Here is a 24,470-nt window from a genome sequence, read left to right as displayed (position 1 = left end):
CCCATGAAAAGTTACTTTGATTGATATGAAAATTATCAAGTGGGGGAATTCGGGTCAGAGAACACAAAAAACAGACTTACTTTAATGTTTCAAGTTGCCATGGTAACTATTTTGGCATTGAAAATGTTCCTTTTTCCATTATTTCTATTAAAAATGTACTCGGACATAAATCCCGGTATTTTGGGAATAACCTGATTATACACCTTTTTTAATCCAATTTTACCTCGAAAAAATCAAAATTAAAGCTTTTTTGGGGATGACCGTCCCGCACTGCACTGAGCGATCGCGAGCAAACTGAGAACGCGTTAAGCGCATCCGCTAAGCGCAGAGAACGAAATTTCAAACCCGGCAGCGCAGTGTACGTGTGAGAAATTGTAGGCCGCCAGCATAATTTCACCCGAATTCACAGGCTTTTGATTCACCACTACTAACGTTGTGAAGTACCCAATGTTTAGAAGTATTTCCCCGCATTGACGTAACGGTGTTTTGAGGTCAAAGGTCAAATAGCGTCCAATAACACCAAAAGTTATTGTACTCCGCGGCAAAGTTATTGGACTCTGCGTCCTCTGATACCGAAATTTACTGTACGAAGAAAACTCCAAAGATTGCAGACGCAGGTGTATAATAATAAAGATAATGTATATTGGGCCATTCTGGTCAAAATTATGTTTTCCGTTAATTTTAGTGTGTTAGAATTAATTTGATATAGACCTGAAATAATTTTTCAAGCATTTTAATTTTGTTTCATGCAGTCATCTCAAATAAGTGCTATGTAGTATATTACTAACTTCGCATTCATCGAATTAAGTTTATGCCTTCAAATTAATTTTATGTGATAAAATTAATTCTACTAGTATCTCAAATTAATTTTGTGAACCCAATTCCCCTTAGCACCCAAGATTCACTGGTACTTATTTATTTTATGGATTGACAATTAATGATTTCTTTGTCTCATTCCAGGAAGAATAATGAAGACAAATTATTTCTGATTGTTTAACTATAGTAAAATTATGACCATGTAGTGGTGCATTATTTTAGTGTGACCTGGCGTGACCCCATAAACTCTATGACTAGCTAGATCCCTTTTCATGGTTGCAACGGCTTAATTTGAACATGGTGCCTGTATACCTTTAAACACTTTTTAAAAACCCAGCAGGCCAAGACAAGGGGGGAATATTACAAGATATCACGTTTAATACTTCCCTACTTGACATAGTATAGGGCTCTCACTTGTGCGAACGTCGTAGGAAACACTTATTGCAACAATTTACCCTAAATATAAAGAATCGGCTGTCAATTAAACTGCGGTTGCTAACCAACCGGAGGTAAACAGTGAGACTAAACGTGCCCAGAAATACTAGCGCAATAGACTAATCGTTTTGGCGCGTGCCAACTCAAAATTATAGAAAACCGCAAAGACTAGTCGTTTTGGCGTGTGCCGGCTAATCGGCTAACAAAAAACAGGAAACCGCAAAAAGTGATAAAGAAATGTAAATAGCTATGGAATAGTTTCTATAAAAATCTCTACATATGTATATCAACCTGAGGAATAAGATTTTGACCTGTAGCACGATGCTCAATAGAATAGCCAGTATTATTGTGAAAGGCGTTAGTCATATCAAACTACTGACGTGCTACAAAATAATTAATCTTTCCACCTTTCAGCTTGGTGAAAAACGCATTTATTGATTCGCAAAAGGCCTGCATGTGGATTCGCTTATTTTTGCACAAGTTCTACATGGACATAGGAAAAAGTTCGACTCACCCTCTGGATTGTTGAGCATACAACTATTAGTTGTATGACTGTTTCAGTGAATCCGACATGTGAGAGTTCTCGAATCAAAAACTGTACTGTAGCCGTGCTCGAATACAAATGTCTTCCCATTAAATTACGTCTTGTTATACAAGAGTTAGCATTCCAAAGTCTGTCACCCTGTTTTTTTCAAAGTTTGGAGTAGAGGGCGGCATTTCCATCTGAATAATTGAACGACGTGAAATGCAAACATTCCATCGTATATGTTCCGGCAGTATGTACAGGAGAAATACTGTTTACGCTGCAGTTACGTAAGCCTATAAGCTTATACTCCACAAAATGGGCACAGGCGGCGTGAAGTTCTGAAAGGATTTCCTAAACGTCCTACTTGGTACCTTAGACACTCACATGTGATATCCTGAAAAGTATTCTCTGCAGTAATTCCAGTTTCTGTTGACATTCCATCATTTTTAAAGCTAACGACACGATAGCACGAGACATTCTATTGTCACGCGCACGCACTCTCAATTGCGCATGCTCTGGGAATCGCGTCGCGCCTCTGAAGGGCGCGCGCGTGTTCCAACAGAGAAGAACGCGAATCGCAGGGTCTCTGCCAGACCACAGGTTATCGTAACGTTGCTTGGATAGTCGTTCGAGGCGGGCGGCCGCAGGTCGCCGTTTACTTGGAAAAAAAAGACCCAAGTAAACGGCGACCTGCGGCCGCCCGCCTCCAACGACTATCCAAGCAACGTTACGATAACCTGTGTGCCAGACTACACTGGTTAGATTTATATAATGAACTTTTAATAATACCCCTAATGTATGGAAAATATTCGTTCGGTGGTCGCAGCATAGCAATTTCACTGCAGAGAGAGAGAGAGAGAGAGAGAGAGAGAGAGAGAGAGAGAGAGAGAGAGAGAGAGAGAGAGACAGACAGACAGACAGTTAATTTATATTGGAAATCTTTTTCATAGGAGAGAGAGAGAGAGAGAGAGAGAGAGTTAATTTATATTGGAAATCTTTTTCATAGTCGTGACTTTTGATGGAAGAAAACTGCGCTGCACGTACATCAATGGGAAGTCACCCCTATTGACAAAATTAAAATATACAACACCTCTTTATCAGAATTCCCACACAGCCTCAATGAACTATTATTAGATTTCTATATAATACTTATAGCCCCTAAACTTGTAATAATAATAATAATAATAATAATAATGATATAATAATGGCTATTCTGACCAATGTAAGAGTAACTGGGGGTAATTGTCTAATGAATATTGACCAGTAGAGGACAAAATTATACTGTAAAATTTTAAGAAGCCCTCTGACCTTTTACCCTGGAAAAATACTGTACCTCATTAGTTATGCATATATTTAACAATAAGGTTCGTAATGGAGCTGGAGGTCTAATTTAAGTTCATAGGGATAACTATGGACTACAACTTTTTTGACAAAATCTCACGTGACCCGATGACCTTTGACCTCAAATATACATATGTGTCCATAAGTCAGTAACCACAAGTGCTACCCGCTTCATATTTGCTATGATGGGAGACTTTAAGATGGCACATCCTGTACCTAATTAATTGTGCACATATATATTGCTTGGCTGACCAATAGAGATAGATGTCTAATTTTTGGTACATAGGGATAACTATGAAATACAATTTTTGTGACAAAAGTCACATGATCCCAATGACCTTTGACCTGTATTATACATACATGTCAACAACTCAGTAACCACAAGTGCTACACCCTCCATATTTGGTATGATGGGTGACTCTATGGTGGCATTTCCTGTACCCAATTAAATATGTGCATATCTAATTCCAGGCTAACCAATATTGATCGGGGTCTGATTTTTAATAGACAGGGACAACTGTGGTGTACAATTTTTTAGCAAAATGTGACATGTCCAAAATGACCTTTAACCTCAAATGTACATATATCTCCATACCTCAGTATACAAAAGTACTAGACCCTTCATATTTGGTATGATGGGAGACTTTGTAGCGCCACATCCTGTGCCTTTTCAGTTATGTGCGTATCTAATTCTGGGCTAGCCAATACGCTAGATGTCTGATTTTGGAACACAGGAATAAATACGGGAAAAAATCTTTTTGCCACAATATCCAACAGGCCCAAACTACCTTTCGTCTTGATTTAACAAATATGCCTGTAAATGCCTATAAATAAGTACTGCATGCTCTAAATTTGACCGAATGAACCACCTTATGACATTAGAGGGTTATTGATTATCATTGTGGCACCTTTTACCTGTATTTGCAAGTGCTTGGGCCCGTGAAGCTGATTGCAGCTTAAACTATTATTCCCATTGTAAGAACTGTAAATGCTCTTTGGTTCCATAGTATTTTATGAATGAAAAGTGAACATTTTACACAATCCGACCCCGTCATTAAAGTGGAATTATTCTTGGGCATTTTCAAAACAGAAATTTGTGATTTGCATACGTTAATTCGCATGTACATAAATTTCTTTCTCACAAAACTAGCGCTGCTTGTTATAAAAACTATTTGCCCCATTCATAGTTTGTAAACAAATTACTGAAATTTAAAATTCTTTTTAACGGAAGGAAAAGTGAAATGAACTTCTCTTTCCTGATATCTATCGCCAACCAGGTCAAATAATGGCCGATTATCTTACCAGAAATCGTTTCTTACCAAGGGCGTAATTCTAACTTTTGGTCAGTAGATATACTAGATATAAATACATATGTACAGAGCGGCAATGTTTCAAATAACATAAACTGGATCTCAGTGGCAGGAGTAGGTTCACTGTTATTTTACTTTTCTTCAATTTATTTTGCTTTAAACTTCGCCATTTAACAGTTTTGAAAAGCTTTATACAGAAGCAATTTCATGTATACGCTTACCACTCTAATATTGACAATGGCTCTTAATCATTCAAATCTCATAAAACTCATGATGCAAATGTCTCAACTACATAAACAATTATATGACATGCCTTGAGTTCAGGTCTATTTATTTAAAGTACAATTTTTTCAGTCGTCAGAGAAATTATAAATGACAATATCCAGTACAAAAGATCTCTAACTGATATACGCGTTGCTACTTTTCGAACTTCTACAGTCAAAACGTTGAAATATGTTAACAAACCTTGCTTTTTTGCGCTTTGTTCATACCACCAATAGTTCTGGTTTATTTTGTCCACTTACATTCTTTTCCACTCAAGCAAATCATGTAACACCTTTCCGTTAGATTGCAGAAGTGTTTTAAGGACTGTGCACGTGACTCAGGACATGAACTAAATTCAAATTTTGATTGTTTGTTGACTAAAAGCACGCGAGGCTTCTGAAAAAATCTAACCAAGAATACTATGCTATTGTGTATCTCAACATACTTTTAGAGCACTATATTTAATCTTCATGAAAACAGACATATTGTTGACCTGAAACTCTATTAGTTCTTCAGACGTAATCTCTCGGCTGCCTTTCTCATAACTTCATTACGTTTAATTTTCCTGGTATCTGTGACCGGAAAACTCTCACAAACAAGACGTATCTAGGAATGAGGAATTCTTCCAAATGATCTCTCATCACTTCCAAGATTTCCTCTTCTGTACACTCTATTTCTGGTTTTAACACTAAACACAAACATATCTCGTTAATCACTTTTTGGTCAGGAACTGCCACTGCCAGACAAGTTTTCACTTTAGGATGACCAAAAAGGTAACCCTCGATTTCTGAAGGATACACATTTTTAGCATCCTTTATAATGCAGTCATCTTTTCTCCCCAGTACTTGAAGCCTTCCATCGTCAAGCATGATTCCAGCATCTCCAGTCTTAAACCATCCCGATTCTGTTTTCACAGCTTTCGTCCGCTCTTTATCACCAAGGTAGCATTGGAAGCTGTATGGACTGCGTACACAGATTTCGCCCTCAGTATTTATGGGTACTGTTCGAAACTGATCGTCAACAATCTTGACCTCTGTATGTGGAATTGGTCGCCCCACTATCCATCTCTTCTCGTCAATTGGGTCGCCTTTGCATTGAAGCGTGACTACATTCGTTTCAGTAGATCCGTAACCAATGATTATATTAGGTGTGACAAGTTTCCTTAGTTTTGCTAGAGTATCCGGTGGCAAAGTATTACCTCCAACAAAGGCTTGTTTCATGGATGAAAAATCGACACCTTCACCCTTTAGGTACGCTATCTCAAAGGCAAGGAGAGGGTAAAGAACTGCAGATGAGCATCGTTCGAGTCTTATTACGTTTAGAAGTGTATCAACATCTGGTGACTCAGTCAGTACAAGCCTATCGCCAGCTACAATCACGGGGGCCATAATTACGTCAAGTCCCATGCTGTAGCAGGGCACTGAACATAGATGACGACCATACTGATCATCATTATAGGCTGATCTTTCATCCGAAATGGTTATGGCACCTTCAGAAATGGCGCGATGCGAGTGCACAATGGCCTTTGGCCTTCCAGTACTGCCAGAGCTAAAGAAGATGACACATGGGTCATCTTGCTGAACTTCATTTTGTAACTCTGACTCTTTCAAATGATCCGATGACATTGAGAAAACCTTATTTAGGGTTAGACATGCTCCTTGCGTCTCTGCAGCATCAATATTGATAAAAAAACGAACACTTGGAAGAGGCTGCCGGCAGCATGGTACACTAACAGCCTCAACTTCTGGAACTAATTCTCGGATCGTGGTTAAATTATTACTGTCAACGACCAACATGTCACACAAGACTTTGTTTATTTGATATTTTAACTGATCAGCCTTTGATGACGTATGGAGGAAAACAGCGACGAGACCTGCTTTCATGGCACCTAAATAGACTACGATGTACTCGTATCGTCTGCCAACAAGTATTCCCAGCTTTTCGCCCTTTTGTAGACTGAGACTCATGAGCCCTTTACCAAATCTATCCGCCTGAAGCCGCAGTTCCTCGAATGACCAACGTTTGACGTCACCATCCTTTGAATAATGGGTTATTGCTTCTCTCTGGGGATAAGCATTGCTTGTTAAATCAAACAATTGACTAATGGTCTTGCCGCAGAATCGTCGTTGACTTGGCATATGGTAATAACTTTGAGTCAGTGTTGAAGTTGTTGCAAGAATATTAGCTGCCATTTCTTGTTTAAATCTACAATGTCTTCAATTAACACGTTTTGCACAATACCTGAGAAAAAACAAGCAATGGAAATTATTACTGGCATATGTACGTGACGTTTTGAAAGTGTAAGTCCATAATTTTTGTTTGTTTTTTCGTTCGTTGGCCTTTTATGAATGACAAACATAGAATATGAAGCTTCCCTACATTTAATCATTTCTTCAATACACATATTCTTCAACGTCACGTAACGTAACTTCACTGTGCAAAAACGTAACTTCACCATGAGAATCAGTTTTTGTTTGCGAAAATAAAACGAAGGGACCTTGTTGTGATATAGTATGTATATGACCACAGATAACGCAATGCACATCGTATGTTATTACGTAGTATACAGTGCGCTGTTGCCACCGACTGAGCGAATTCCAATCGTCATGTATACAATATTGCCACTTATACTGTAACGCGTGTGCTCAAAGTGCGTCAAACGGAGTATGTGTATGTATCAGAAAAGTAGCATGACATCTTGATGACCTTTCATCTTTTCAGGTGAGTTTGATTAGAAACTCTGTTACAATATGCAAATCAGCTCATGCATCTGAACAATATAATTATTTTCCTGGTACCACACAGAGAAAGAGTGTATGGTGGATGTATGGTGGGAACGAAAATGCGGGATGTAAGGTCGCGAAGTTGCCCCTCATAAAACCCTACATTTTTTTACCATTTTCAAGTCTGGCTACAAAATTTACCACTTTTTAGGAAATAAACCCGAAAGCTTTTTGTCTATATCTGAATACTAGAACAAATCAAACAATCCGCATTACTTGAGATCAAGGTTACAGTTGACGGTGCTGGTTTTCACACACTTACATTTATAAGACATCGGCTTCGCATGACCCACTTATGGTCGACAGCCGAGACTTCGAGCCGAGTTTTCAAACATTTTTGCGACTGACTATACCTGGGTAGTTCATAAATACTCACCCTAATGCGTTACTGTTCTTTTATAAACTCGCTTAACTTGAACAACGCTCACAAATCTCACAGAGAGGTTGAATGCTCTTCGTGGACAGATTTGCTGTGGTTTATGCAAGGGTCAAAGGTCGTTTAAAGATACCCCTGGAAGCAATCAATTGTTATCGGGTGAGTAAGCATGTATTCTGTAGACGGTGGTCGATGATTCACCCTAACGATACAAACGATTTCAGCTCGGTGTCAATGACATGTCAAACGCTATGCTCAGGTCTTTCTACATTGATCAATCGTCTCATTTGATATCAGTCTCCCTAACTATCGTAAACTTTATGTAAACTGTTAAAAATGTACCTTGGTCGAGGATGTTTATAGTTTTTCTGACCGCGCCCCCAAACACATGTAGACACATTCACACGCACTGTACAGTCTAAACTCGCAAATACACACTCGTTATCATACATCATACATCAATCAAAGCAATGAATTCATTACATAGGAAAATAGCTGAACTTTTGAAAGACCATCTCCACCTTAGGGGTTTATTGATTGCTGCTCGCTTTCGTACAGTAGCAATAGTTTACTCGATGGTTGAAGGAGATAGCTTCTTCGGGTAGAAAACCGAAATGGATGGGTTTGCCTATCATGTTGCAAAATAAAACATACATATTGATAGGTCCCAATAAACCTGATGCCCTGAAAACACTGTAGCCATCTTCGATATTGTCTCAAGAAATGTTCTGTTTTGAATAAAAAAACATCACAAAGTACTGCACTTAAGAGTCCAGTACCCTACATTAGTTGAGTGACAGCAGTACAGCTGACTGTGCAGCTTGGTAAATCATTAGACACCGGCTTCACGTGACCTACTTGTGGCTGACAGACTATTCATGTGTAGCTGTCAATTTCGGCAATACCACCTTGTCACAAAATAAATTCTCATCCAAACCTTTCTCTCTAAATGACATAAAGGACAATGTAAAGAGAAGCGTCTGATGTGATGTTATCAGTTGTGGGTCAAAGTCAAACTGGAAGATGTTATATTGACACTAAGACGGTAATGTTTTTCCTTTGATTGTTAGTATGCAGCAGGCTAACTGACCCCTCTACGACCTTCTATCCTTTGTTGGAATGAATTTGCCAGTTTGACTTATATTCATGGACATGTCAAATCTAACTTCTTTCAAAAAACAAATGCCTGTCTCTTACAAATACGAGAAAAGGGTGGTGGAACAGCAACAAATCATCAAAAGCACCGGTACATGCGCGAAGTAAGAATTTCCACTGAAGCACGAAACGTAATTCTTTGCAATGTTGTTAGGGAAGGTTCAACTTGTCCTGTAATATTTTGAACAAAATACCGGTATTTTATCGGAAAAACTATACGATGATTTTATGTTAAAAGTATCTGTTATTACATGCCTCGATGCGAGTGCAAATTAGTGCATTGATTTGAATAGGAGCATCCGGGGAGTAAGCAGGCCACTGAACGATGTACTGACCGGTTTTCATGGTTTCCCAGTCCAGTGAAGCCCTTAGACATTTTCGACGTCAAAGTAGACGCTTAACGCTACATGTAAAATATCCATACGCGCATGAATGTGATTGCTATTTTGACTTTTGTTAAAGTCTGTTTGATACTGGTGGATAATAGTAAAATTGTTTGAAAATGCCTTGCATATAGCTGATGTCATATAGCATTAACTGTGTGAAGAGGCATGTAATAAAAATATTATTGTCTGAATACATGGGTATATGCGCCCTAGTAGCAGGAGACAATTTGCCCTCCTGGCGCCGGGCAATTGTCACCCGCTCTCGGGCACATAAACCCATGCATTCAGTCAATAATGTATAATATACTCTGGTACCCTTGAATAGCTATCGCCTTAACAAAACATTTTTATCCTGCCTCACATTTTTTAATCTGCGTGACAAGTTTACCAACTTGGCTAAAGAATTCAACACCAGGTCTAACCTCAATTGTAAACTTCGTATGCCTCCACATTAAAACTGACAATCACAGACCTTGCCGTGATTCAAAGCAAAGGTTTCAGTTGTCCATGGAACCACAGTCCCTCTATCCAAGGAACTGTTTCAGTCCTATCACGCTTCAGCTTTACATGACCTACTTATGGCTCATTCTTGTTTACTCTTTCATTCTTGTGATAAAACCTTAACTCAGTAAGTGATAAATATTTACTTCGACATCTTACTGTTCATCGTTTAACCTACGAAGGCTGAAACATTCGCGAATGTCTAGAGCTCTGTCAACACTTTGTCATGTTTCTGTTATTTGTTACTGTAAATCTTCATTCTAGTAATTCGCCAAATTTCAACATTTCGCCACTTGGGCTTGAATTCCCACGATTTACCGGAGGTGTAATTCTTCAAAATTGGCGGCAAACTACATTTTCAAGTCTCTTTGTTAAATTCCATGGCAGCGCCATTCCAGGCACCCGCGTGTCTTGTGAATTCTTATGCTTATGCATACACAGTAGAGGGGGCTATGGATTATGCAAGGAATGTCTCACGCAAGGTTGGACAATAGAAAGACAATGTAGTCGAACTTTTATCAGAACTGTAGCTGTTAAGTATCGCTTTTCATATTTTCACAGCTTGGATTTAAAACAATGGTGTTGTGACATGTCTCATGCATACTACGTATTAATCATTGTGAAACTAGCGTTGGCAAGTTTTCTTGTCGACAAAGTATTGTAAATTTGAGAGTCAGACTTTGGGGGCCTTGGAGTGAGCATATCTCCAGGCTCTCGGAGCTAAGAGTTGCCCCAGGCAGCCATCAGGCTGACCTGGGGAAATAAAGTTTCGAGCGCAACGTTAATTCCTGTGTCGCCTGATCTATATATTTACTCCATCTACGCGTACTGTGGTCTGAAGTTCCCCTTAATCCTGATTCGGAACAAGAACATTTCCTTACAATTTGATAACTTCTTGACAAATCGGAACATGCACCAATGTTTACAGCCCTTTCAACGTCCCCTCTTGAAAATGGACCATGCAAAGTCCATACTAAAAGGTTAGTGATGACTGTATTTGCATAATGTTGAAAACAACCAATAACTCTTATGTTTTCAGTCTACAGAAACTCCATACAATTGCTTAGCTTAATTGTGCATTTTTGATAGTTCATCGTCAGCAGAGTAGGGTCATTGCAGAGCGAGCTTAGTCATGCATACGAATTGCACGCTTCTGTAGCTGATTAGATGGCCGCATAAAATACAAAATCAAATGGTGGTCTGCGAACACAGCAAAAGTTGAATAATAGAGTATTCCCACTTCGATGTGTGATTCTAGTCCGGCGGCGATTGATGGGGACACACTATACTGCGACTCTATTGTTCGTAATCGAATGCAATTAATTTGGCATGCTTATCACATGTACTGGCCCGAATCGACACCTGTGTGACTTAGTACAGGACGGATAAGAAATCCGAATTACCCCTGTTCTACGTCATCGACCGGAACTTTTTTCCTGCATGGAACGTTCATGCATGCGGGTCGCGACACGGACCGATTTGTCGCGATCGATGCCGTGCTAGTTGTTATGACATTTATACAAAAAGGTGACCCGATAAATCCAGATATTGAAACATAGAAGGCATATTGTCCAACAAAATTTCAAGTCGCTAAAACTATAGCTTTTCCCGAGAATAAAATGGGGATACCGTCGATCTTTTTATTTTAATGGCTCAGTAACGTCGCGGCTCCAGTCGAGTCGTAAGGTTCAATGTGGACGTCGTACCTGGCGATCCCGGTGGGCGATAAACCTGAAACCTACACCTCAAGGTAAGTTCAACTGAATAATGGCATAAAGTCATTCGACTAACAACAATTAATTTTCTCATCATACAAAAAATACAATAAATTCTCGCTCGGAATTAAACCTGCAGACATGCAATTAGGTACACTCTGTGTGTCATCCAACGGAATCTTTCGCGCTCGCAAAGGTCGTAAACTTGTATCTCTGAGATACAATATCTCTGAGAATGAGTACTGCTGTTTCGATCGTGTCGTTGCATTTGCTTCATAAATCTATTTGTAAATACTCAAAATAATCTGAATATTATGGCTATCCACCCCTAGCACGGTGAAAGCTATGTCCACGGTGGCCGACTTGCCTTGGCATCGATACAGCGCGAGAAAATGATTGACACTGTTATGTAGGTCATTTCCCCCCACACTCATCATGACCTGAATTCAATTAGTCATGTTTGGAATGTTCTGGAAATTTAATTAGTTGTGTAAGAGAGATAATTTTAGAACAGTAATTAGCATGTCAATAAAAGTTCTAGATTGTTCTTATATGCATGTGTATAAAAGGGACTTGCACAGCTTCCAGTCAGACTTTTGGGATCGTGTCTCTTGTGTGTTACTAACTCCAGCAGTAGTCATTCTCAAGACTTTTCAAGACCTTCACTGCCAACGCTGGATTTATACTGTGGACTTTGTGCAGCTTCAAGCCTGCAAGGACTGTTCATTCATCCAACTGACTGTTACAACTCTGAGACTGGAGCTTTGCCGTCCCAGCTGAGATAAGTAGTCTGTACACTTTTAAAGCTTGTACTCTATCCCTGACAATTAGTTTTATTTTCGTAATAAATTTTGTTTAAACGTTAACTGCTGAGTTCACCCTTTTGTTCGTTTTCTCTGCACGTAACAAAATTGGGGGCTCGTCCGGGATACGAATATTTTGAGCCGTTTGACAACATTTTGACAGCCTTTTCAAAACTACTGTACACTGTGAACTCAGTGAAATTCAATCATGGCGGAATTCAAGCCAGACGAATTTATGGATGACCTTGATCAGGACACATTTAATTCCCTTAGAAAGACAACCTCATAGCACTGGCCGATTTCCTTAAAGTAGATGTCAAAAGATCTATGCGCAAGCGGGAAATACAGTACCACATTGCAAAACATTTAGTTAATTTAGGCCAATTTGAGGAATCCGTCTTACATGATTATGAGCCTGAGTCTTCCTTTGAACTTAGAAAATTAGAATTGGAAATACAGGCAGATTTCGAGTTAAAAAAATTGGCATTAGAAAAAGAAAAAGAAAAAGAATTACAGTCCGTGGCCCACTTAAGCTTGTTAAAGAGAAATTCCTATCAGACGATGATGATTGTCTGAATATTTTGCAATATGTGTCAGATTTTCGTACAAAACTCTCTAAAGCATGTGAATTAGCCAGAGAAAATCTTGAGTCATCTCAGCAGTCAATGAAAACCAAATACGATAAAACACCTCAAAACGGAAGTTTGAACCAGGTCAAAAAGTTCTTGTTCTACTTCCAATTCCTGGCAAACCACTCCATGCTCGTTACTTTGGGCCATACCTAATTGATAAGAAATTGAGTGATTTAAATTACATCATAATAACACCTGACAGGAGAAAACAAAACAGCTATGTCACATAAATATGCTTAAGCCATATTTGGATAGGGATAATCCTACTATAACTCAGCCTGTCAGTGCAGTCAGTTCAAACCATTATGAAGATAGTGATACTGAAACTGACTTGAGTGAAAATACTCTAAACTCAAGCTGGGCTCGGTCAAGCTTCAGAACTCAGAAATCCTGGAGAAGCTGGAGTCTACAAAGTTGGCACACCTCAAGCCAGAACAACAACAACAGGTAAAAGAACTGCTCCACGAATATAAACACCTGTTTCAAGATGTTCCAACGAGGACAAACGTCATCTATCACGACGTTGATGTTGGGGACAGTAAGCCTGTAAAACAACATCCATACAGACTGAATCCAACAAAGCGAAATATCTCCAGGAAGAAGTCAAATACCTGCTGGACAATGACTTTATTGAACCCAGTAAAAGTAACTGGAGTTCGCCGTGCATACTTGTTCCCAAATCAGATCACAGTTATCGTATGTGCACGGACTTTAGGAAGGTCAACACTTTAACAAAGACAGACACTTTCCCAATCCCGAGGATTGATGACTGCATCGACCGAGTGGGAAAAGCCAAGTATGTGACAAAATTTGACCTACTGAAGGGATTTTGGCAAGTCCCTCTGACGGATCGTGCTCGTGAAATATCCGCCTTTGTTACACCAGACGGATTGTTCCAGTACAAGGTGATGCCATTCGGAATGAAGAACTCTCCGGCAACGTTCCAACGGATGATCAACGACGTCATATCCGGGCTAGACGGGTGTGCAGCTTACATTGACGACGTCATCCTGTATAGTGACACCTGGGAGGAACACATCAGCTCATGCGGAAGTTCTTTGAGAGACTGAGTAAAGCATTGTTGACTGTCAACCTTGCCAATCTGAGTTTGGTTGGGCGAGGGTGACTTACCTCGGACATACTGTAGGACAGGGTGAGGTAAAACCTGTTGATGCCAAAATCAGTGCCATTTCAAGTTTTCCCATACCAAACTGTAAACGACAACCGATGCGCTTTCTCGGTATGGCTGGATACTACAGAAAATTATGTCCAAATTTCTCCACATTTACTGAGCCTTTGACTAACTTACTTAAAAAGAAAGTAAAGTTGTTTGGTCAGAGCAATGCCAACAGGCATTTGATACACTTAAAGCCATACTGCAAAGTGCTCCAGTGTTGTCTGCACCAGATTTCACTTTGCCATTCAAATTAGCTGTGGATGCTAGTGATACGGCTGCTGGTGCTGTTTTATTGCAAGAGGATAGTCATGGTGTAGATCATCCTGTTTGCTATTTTTCACGCAAATTTAACAAATCCCAGAGAAACTACTCTACAATTGAAAAAGAGTGTTTATCTTTGATATTAGCTTTACAGCATTTTGAAGTTTATGTTACTTCTTCAAATCAGCCAATAGTGGTTTATATTGATCACAACCCTCTTGTTTTTCTGCAGAAATTTAAAGGCAAAAATCAGAGATTGCTAAGATGGAGTTTAATGTTACAGGAGTTTTATCTTGACATTAGACATATCAAAGGCAGAGACAATTTAATTGCAGACTGTCTCTCTCGTATTTAGAGCTTATTGTTGTTCACACTTTTAAGATTGCATTTGCAAAGAAAATTTTTTTTGAAAAATTTTCCTTTTGAAGAGGGGTGTGTTATGTAGGTCATTTCCCCCCACACTCATCATGACCTGAATTCAATTAGTCATGTTTGGAATGTTCTGGAAATTTAATTAGTTGTGTAAGAGAGATAATTTTAGAACAGTAATTAGCATGTCAATAAAAGTTCTAGATTGTTCTTATATGCATGTGTATAAAAGGGACTTGCACAGCTTCCAGTCAGACTTTTGGGATCGTGTCTCTTGTGTGTAACTAAACTCCAGCAGTAGTCATTCTCAAGACTTTTCAAGACCTTCACTGCCAACGCTGGATTTATACTGTGGACTTTGTGCAGCTTCAAGCCTGCAAGGACTGTTCATTCATCCAACTGACTGTTACAACTCTGAGACTGGAGCTTTGCCGTCCCAGCTGAGATAAGTAGTCTGTACACTTTTAAAGCTTGTACTCTATCCCTGACAATTAGTTTTATTTTCGTAATAAATTTTGTTTAAACGTTAACTGCTGAGTTCACCCTTTGTTCGTTTTCTCTGCACGTAACAAAATTGGGGGCTCGTCCGGGATACGAATATTTTGAGCCGTTTGACAACATTTTGACAGCCTTTTCAAAACTACTGTACACTGTGAACTCAGTGAAATTCAATCATGGCGGAATTCAAGCCAGACGAATTTATGGATGACCTTGATCAGGACACATTTAATTCCCTTAGAAAGACAACCTCATAGCACTGGCCGATTTCCTTAAAGTAGATGTCAAAAGATCTATGCGCAAGCGGGAAATACAGTACCACATTGCAAAACATTTAGTTAATTTAGGCCAATTTGAGGAATCCGTCTTACATGATTATGAGCCTGAGTCTTCCTTTGAACTTAGAAAATTAGAATTGGAAATACAGGCAGATTTCGAGTTAAAAAAATTGGCATTAGAAAAAGAAAAAGAAAAAGAATTACAGTCCGTGGCCCACTTAAGCTTGTTAAAGAGAAATTCCTATCAGACGATGATGATTGTCTGAATATTTTGCAATATGTGTCAGATTTTCGTACAAAACTCTCTAAAGCATGTGAATTAGTCAGAGAAAATCTTGAGTCATCTCAGCAGTCAATGAAAACCAAATACGATAAAACACCTCAAAACGGAAGTTTGAACCAGGTCAAAAAGTTCTTGTTCTACTTCCAATTCCTGGCAAACCACTCCATGCTCGTTACTTTGGGCCATACCTAATTGATAAGAAATTGAGTGATTAAATTACATCATAATAACACCTGACAGGAGAAAACAAAACAGCTATGTCACATAAATATGCTTAAGCCATATTTGGATAGGGATAATCCTACTATAACTCAGCCTGTCAGTGCAGTCAGTTCAAACCATTATGAAGATAGTGATACTGAAACTGACTTGAGTGAAAATACTCTAAACTCAAAGCTGGGCTCGGTCAAGCTTCAGAACTCAGAAATCCTGGAGAAGCTGGAGTCTACAAAGTTGGCACACCTCAAGCCAGAACAACAACAACAGGTAAAAGAACTGCTCCACGAATATAAACACCTGTTTCAAGATGTTCCAACGAGGACAAACGTCATCTATCACGACGTTGATGTTGGGGACAGTAAGCCTGTAAAACAACATCCATACAGACTGAATCCAACAAAAGCGAAATATCTCCAGGAAGAAGTCAAATACCTGCTGGACAATGACTTTATTGAACCCAGTAAAAGTAACTGGAGTTCGCCGTGCATACTTGTTCCCAAATCAGATCACAGTTATCGTATGTGCACGGACTTTAGGAAGGTCAACACTTTAACAAAGACAGACACTTTCCCAATCCCGAGGATTGATGACTGCATCGACCGAGTGGAAAAGCCAAGTATGTGACAAAATTTGACCTACATTTCAAGAACCATTTGAAGGGATTTTGGCAAGTCCCTCTGACGGATCGTGCTCGTGAAATATCCGCCTTTGTTACACCAGACGGATTGTTCCAGTACAAGGTGATGCCATTCGGAATGAAGAACTCTCCGGCAACGTTCCAACGGATGATCAACGACGTCATATCCGGGCTAGACGGGTGTGCAGCTTACATTGACGACGTCATCCTGTATAGTGACACCTGGGAGGAACACATCAAGCTCATGCGGAAGTTCTTTGAGAGACTGAGTAAAGCATTGTTGACTGTCAACCTTGCCAATCTGAGTTTGGTTGGGCGAGGGTGACTTACCTCGGACATACTGTAGGACAGGGTGAGGTAAAACCTGTTGATGCCAAAATCAGTGCCATTTCAAGTTTCCCATACCAAACTGTAAACGACAACCGATGCGCTTTCTCGGTATGGCTGGATACTACAGAAAATTATGTCCAAATTTCTCCACATTTACTGAGCCTTTGACTAACTTACTTAAAAAGAAAGTAAAGTTTGTTTGGTCAGAGCAATGCCAACAGGCATTTGATACACTTAAAGCCATACTGCAAAGTGCTCCAGTGTTGTCTGCACCAGATTTCACTTTGCCATTCAAATTAGCTGTGGATGCTAGTGATACGGCTGCTGGTGCTGTTTTATTGCAAGAGGATAGTCATGGTGTAGATCATCCTGTTTGCTATTTTTCACGCAAATTTAACAAATCCCAGAGAAACTACTCTACAATTGAAAAAGAGTGTTTATCTTTGATATTAGCTTTACAGCATTTTGAAGTTTATGTTACTTCTTCAAATCAGCCAATAGTGGTTTATATTGATCACAACCCTCTTGTTTTTCTGCAGAAATTTAAAAGCAAAAATCAGAGATTGTTAAGATGGAGTTTAATGTTACATGAGTTAAATCTTGATATTAGACATATCAAAGGCAGAGACACTTTAATTGCAGACTGTCTCTCGCGTATTTAGAGTTTATTGTTGTTCACACTTTTAAGATTACATTTGTAAAAGAAAAAAAATTTTTTTGAAAAATTTACTTTTTGAAGAGAGGGTGTGTTATGTTGGTCATTTTCCCCCACACTCATCATGACCTGAATTCAATTAGTCATGTTTGGAATGTTCTGGAAATTTAGTGAGTTGTGCAAGAGAGATAATTTTAGAACAGTAATTAGCATGTCAATAAAAGTTTTAGATTGTTTTTATATGCATGTGTATAAAAGGGACTTGCACAGCTTCCAGTCAGACTTTTGGGATCGTGTCTCTTGTGTGTTACTAAACTCCAGCAGTAGTCATTCTCAAGACTTTTCAAGACCTTCACTGCCAACGCTGGATTTATACTGTGGACTTTGTGCAGCTTCAAGCCTGCAAGGACTGTTCATTCATCCGACTGACTGTTACAACTCTGAGACTGGAGCTTTGCCGTCCCAGCTGAGATAAGTAGTCTGTACACTTTTAAAGCTTGTACTCTATCCCTGACTTAGCAATTAGTTTTATTTTCGTAATAAATTTTGTTTAAACGTTAACTGCTGAGTTCACCCTTTTGTTCGTTTTCTCTGCACGTAACAACACTTTCACCTCACCGAATCCGTACGTCTGGTTGGTGGAGATACCATTCGATGTATCAAAATTCCAGCTTGATGGGATTTATGAATGAAAGTATCTCCTGGGTACCGGCCGCTTTACTCATAAAATGAAAGTAATTCACGTAAGTAAACACAAATCGCGACGAAATTCATGCAAATTTGTGCAATAATTTTTATCCGTCAACGAAAAATAAGAAGCCTGTTCATATGATAAATATATAATTCCATGGCATTTTTCTCTGACCATTGGATTATATATATTTATCGCTATCCTGAGTGCACTGTTAGAGATGATCATCGTTTAAGGATTGTAGCTTTGATTGGTGATAAAATTGAGGAAACTGAGAGCAATAAGACAACGTTTTATTTTATCTATCGGAAATGTCTTGCAACTTTACGCAATCAGGGAAGTCCCTTAGCGTTTGATGAATTTGATTATTATCGAAGCTTATGAATCCTTCTTAAAAATGTGTTACATGCATGCACGCATGCATGTATATTTGTATGGGATGACTCTGAATCGCCTTGTAGTTTTTTTCTAAAATCTTGGCTGTTGTATTTCTGATGTTCAACACTCAATCATTAAATTTCATAGAGTTCCTCTGAGCTTTTAGCAGTTTTAATGAGACATTTTTTCATTTCTCTCAGCCTATCAGCTTCAGTTTTACATAGGCACTAAGCACCAGTCAGACTACTGACAGAGGCTAGATATAATATATATGTACAGAGCGACAATATTTCCATGACATAAAGTGGATCTAACGAGCAGGACCTAGTTCATTGATATTTTATTTTTATTTTTAAAATGGTCTTGCCGCAAATCTTCGTTGACTCGGCATATGGTAGTAACTTTGAGTCAGCTTTGAAGTTGTTGCAAGAATGTGAGCTGCCATTTCTTGTTTAAATCAACGATGTCTTCAATTAACACGTATGTACAATAACTGAGAAAAAACAAGCAATGGGAATTTTTACTGACATATTTACGTGACTTTTTGAAAATGTAAGTCCATAATTTTGTTTGTTTTTCTTTCGTAAGTCATTTCTGAATGATGAACACAGAATATGAAGCTTCCCTACACTTAATCATTTCGTCAACAATAAAATATTCTTCGGCGTCACGTAACGTAACTTCACTGAGCAAAAATATAACTTCACTGTGAGAATCAGTTTTTGTTTACGAAAAATAAAACGAAGGGACCTTGTTGTGATATTGTATGCATACAACCTCAGAAAACTCCATGCACACCTTATGTTATCACATAGTATAGTGCGCTGTTGCCACCGACTGAGCGAATTCCAAGTTTTATGTATAAGCTTACAATGTTGCTACTCAAACCGTAACGCTTGTGCCTATAGTGCGTCAAACGGAGTATGTGTATTTATCAAAACAGTAGCATGACCCCTTGATGACCTTTCATCTTTTCAGGTGAGTTTGATTAGAAACTCTGTTACAATATACAAATCAGCTCATGCATCAGAAAATTGTAATTACTTTCCTGATATCACACAGAGAAAGAGTGTATGGTGGATTGCAAGACGAGAACGAAAATACAGGATGCAAGGTGGCGAAGTGGCCCTTCCTGAAACCCTGCATTTGTTACCATTTTCAATTCTAGAAAATTTACCAACTTTTTAGGAAATCAACTCCTAAACATTTTGTCCATATCTGAATACTAGAACAAATCAAACAATCCGCATTACTTGAGATCAAGGGTACAGATGACGATGTTTTTTTCACACACGTAGGGGAAAGTGGGGCAAGTGGGCCGTCGGGGCAAGTGGGCCACTTTCTATTTTACGACAAATTGTCGTTAAAAGCGATATCCCCCTTTACGGCAAGTTTCCGTTCCAGTATACCAGACATCAGACGAGTCCAGCCGATGGTGGCAACCGTCAGCAGACGCGCCGATTTCAGGTAAAAATACGTATTTTCTTCTTAAGGTTGCGTGTTTTGCTACTGGTCACGTGTCCATTAGTATGTGTGAAAGTTGTGATAACATGGATTTCGACCGTATTCTATTTATATGATTATTTCGGTAAAAAATAATTATGTATACATGACAGAGACAACACTGCCTTTGTTTATGGCGCCAAATAATCAACGATCAATAACAGTTGTTGAATTATTACACGATTTTTGACAGAAATCGTATTTGCTTTTTCTAATATGGCCGCCAAATTCAAATAAAACAACATAAAGTGAAAATATCTCTTATTTTTCTAAGATTTTAGTATTCACATTTATCATTGTATTTTGCATGTACAAATAAGTCCTCCTTGTTAACAGTACAAGTTTTGCTGCATGCATTACATTGTATGCGATAACAAGAGTCGATTATTTCCTCTCTTGATTTCCTTTGGCGGCCATTTTAAATACTTCTCGTGGGAAATACTGGTAAAATCTGAGAAGTTTATTTATAAACTGAATATTCTCGATTACAATTTAATTCATCTTTCAAAATATATATGTTATTGAATAAATATTCCATGGCAGCCCATTGAATCAGTACTGCAAGGTATATTTACTCACATTTGGTATACCAATGTGAGGTTATCGTATAAGCTGAATTGATTTGCATGTCTGTATATTGTGGGTATGTGCGGATGTATGTCCGTCCACACAAAGGCCCCATACTGCCAAAGCTACCGTCTCAGTATTTGGTGTACAGGTAGATGTAGGGGTTGAGATGTGAATTTGTTCAAATGTACACATCAGTGTCAAAAAATGTGCAAATGAGGTAAGAAAAAGGGAATTTCTGCATGTGTGCAGGAGTGACAGGCAAACTCCACTTATCTTGAGTCATTTCCTGTCATTGTTTATGAACTGTTACATATTAACAGAACTGCCCAAACCATAGACAGTAGAGGGGAGGAAGACCTTCAGTAGAGGGGAGTTGTTTATGAACTGTTACATATTAACAGAACTGCCCAAACCATAGACAGTAGAGGGGAGGAAGACCGTCAGTAGAGGGGAGTTGTTTATGAACTGTTACATATTAACAGAACTCTCCAAACCATAGACAGTAGAGGGGAGGAAGACCGTCAGTAGAGGGGAGGAAGAGCGTCTATGGTCAAACTAAGAGGGGCTAGCTGCCTTTCAGCTATGCATGTTGCTAAAGTTGACCTCCAGTACCTAAATTTTGGACCTAATTACTTTTGTCATTCTTGTTTTTCTGGTTTAAATATTTCTTGTTGTTTTTCTGGTTGTACTGTGCAGAAATCATTGTCATAACATCAACGTAGAATTTCCTGCGCTGAACAGATAGAAACAACATTTATTGTTGATCTTTGTTACCCACACTGGTATGTACCAATTCTGATCAAATTTGAGCGATACCGTATAATTGCGGTATTTTTTTTCTGGTTGTACTGTGCAGAAATCATTGTCATAACATCAACGTAGAATTTTCCTGCACTGAACAGATAGAAACAACATTTATTGTTGATCTTTGGTACCCATACTGGTATATACCAATTTTGATCAAATGTGAGCGACACCGTATAATTGCGGTATTTTTTACTAATACGGTGACATGTTTTGTGACTGGCCCACTTACCCCAAGTACTCTGGGCAAGTGGGCCACCACATATAGTGAATTCAAAGCTGTGTACTGCCTGAAAAATTAATGTTTACTAGCGGAAGCAGCTAGCCTATAAACACAGACACATTCACATAGGAAATAAATAGATAAATGAAAATAAACGAACAAATGAATTTTTAAGTATACAATTATAATATCGTTATAATAATAATACAGATAATATATTTATTTGCATAAATTGAATAAATTAATTATATATGTATTTATTGATGGATAAATTGATGATGTAATGAATTAATTAATTATTCAATCAATTAAAATTATATATTTATTGATTTATAATCAGTTAATACATAAATTTATTAGCTTATAAATAAATAATATGTAGGTATTTATTTTTTGTATGCATAGCATATATTTAATATTATGTGTAATGTATGTGCGTGCATATGTGGATAAATAAATATGTCTGACTAAGAATGTGTATTTATATTGTGAGGGTAATACCGTCAATTATATGTTATATGACTATGATTTTTTATATATTTGCTCTACAACAGAACATGGTAAGAAGAAAAGACTTGCCCAAGAAGCAGGGCCTCTGGGCCCTATCTGCCATGCAAAATGCAGTCAGAGCAGTTCGCTACGACTGGTGGAAGTAACGAAAATGTACAAAGTGACACCATGGATCATGCACTGGTGTATTTGTTTCATCTAAATTGGAACAATTCTGCTGTTCGGACCACAGCAGCAGTGACAATGATTAAACTGACAAAGTCACTCATTTTGACATTATTCCAGTTATTTAAGTTTCTTGTGAAATATTATGGTATTGCTCTGCTTATTGAAATAGGTTGAATTACCCAGTTGTCTCAGCTCAACTCACACCCTGTACATGGACATAAGGCATGATTACTTCCATCATTTAATTTTTGGTAAGTATCAAAAATTGCTTTGTGGAAGAATTCATGCACTATAACCATGCATATGGTGACAGCTGAACTGTAACATTAAACAACTGATAATTCAGCATATTTCAGTGACCAGAGCAATACACTAATATTTCAAGTGAAACTAAAATACCAGAAATAATGTCAAAATGAGTGACTTTGTCCCTTTAAGGTGGTTGGAAAGGCTGTTTTGGACCAAAACTTTATTCAGAATAAAATTCAAATTTCAAATGTTAAAGTCAAGATGTTTGGTTACAATTATTGGGATAACTCCCATTCTTTACATGCTCTCCGAAGAATTTAAAATTTTAGTATTTGCAGCCATGGTGTTATATTAAATCAATGGCTTGTGCAATTCTGTACAGTTCATATAACAGCATTCATGATTACGCAACATTTTGCATATTTTAAACTTTGAAAACAACTCTTTACGCATTTTTTTCCTTCCTTTGCTTTGCATTTTCAGTATACAATGATTACAGAAATATACTTCACAAAGCACTGCCCACTATATGATCAAACTACTGTTACTTTGTCAGGTGACTTCATGGAGAATTATATTTCATGAAGGCTCAACCAGACTCATAGTTTGTAAGATCTGTACACTAAACGAGTGATTTATTCTAGCAACAAGTTCATGTTAAAAACTGATGCAATACGTCATTTGCATGTGATGGCATAAATCAGTTGATAATTCAGGCCATTGTCACATAACCAAAGGACTGCTGAATGACACTATACTTAAACAAAAGTAAGGTGAACTTTACTCTGAATTTTGTATGCTAGTCTGCATTGCGATTGCCATTCTGTAATGTGTAGTTCTAAGTTAAGAGATGCTGTAGCTACAAAAATGTAGCGAGATGGCAAGGCACAAAAATACTAAAGCATGGTCAGGCTGATAGTTTAGTGCTTAGTTAGATATCTGTGAGAGCTACCAGTAATTGAATCCAAATTGCTGAGCATTGCTCAGTTCTCGCGTACTATCACAATGTTTTCCAAGTTGTAAGGATACAGTTACTTATTTGAAATAAAAAATTACAATGTATTGTTATATTAATTGTAAAATTGACAAAAAATAAATAAAATATTAAATGCATTAAGTGTTCTTTATAAAGATAATCATATAAATTCATATATCTTTCAAAATAGGTGATAAATTATATTTATACATAGATTTGTACATCAAGCAGAAATATCAGCCTTGGGGAAAATTGCATATTATTGGTGGCCCACTTGCACTTGCCCCAAACAGTGGATCAAGTGGGCCACTTCAACAAATATTTTTATTGGCATGTCATTGGCATAATAATACTTCTTTAATATCATTTTTTATACCATTATATTGATCTCATTTATATTATGACCATATTAACATGAGATTTAATGAAGTCGTTACAATTACATAAAGCAAAATACCACTAAGTGGCCTACTTGCCCTACATGTATAAGACGTCGGCTTCGCCTGACCTACTTATGGTTGACAGCCAAAACTTGAGTTTTCATTCATTTTTGCGACTGACTGTAGCTCGGTAATTCATAAATACTCACCCTAATGAGTTACTGTTCTTTTATAAACTCGTTTAACTTGAACAACGCTCACATATCTT

At 38.1% G+C, this 24,470-nt stretch overlaps 2 protein-coding genes across 2 annotated transcripts in view; both read right to left on the bottom strand.

Annotated features, from left to right (window-relative positions):
- The window catches only part of LOC139129670 (medium-chain acyl-CoA ligase ACSF2, mitochondrial-like), a 15,114-nt gene extending 7,134 nt beyond the window's left edge, over positions 1-7,980 (bottom strand). The window contains exon 1 of the mRNA XM_070695344.1: positions 7,852-7,980. The gene's annotated coding sequence lies outside the window, so the exon portion shown is untranslated. The remainder of the gene's footprint in view (positions 1-7,851) is intronic.
- LOC139129671 (medium-chain acyl-CoA ligase ACSF2, mitochondrial-like) lies at positions 4,647-24,470 on the bottom strand. Its single transcript, XM_070695345.1, has 2 exons — positions 24,412-24,470; positions 4,647-6,933 (listed from the first exon to the last, which is right to left on the bottom strand). The coding sequence occupies exon 2, from the start codon at positions 6,882-6,884 to the stop codon at positions 5,232-5,234; it is 1,653 nt and encodes a 550-aa protein (XP_070551446.1). The 5' UTR covers positions 6,885-6,933; positions 24,412-24,470; the 3' UTR covers positions 4,647-5,231.

This window comes from Ptychodera flava, chromosome 3 (assembly GCF_041260155.1).
Source record: "Ptychodera flava strain L36383 chromosome 3, AS_Pfla_20210202, whole genome shotgun sequence".
Taxonomy (NCBI): Eukaryota; Metazoa; Hemichordata; class Enteropneusta; family Ptychoderidae; genus Ptychodera; species Ptychodera flava.
Note: the sequence above shows the minus strand (reverse complement) of the source record. Positions and strands in the feature narration are given on the sequence as shown.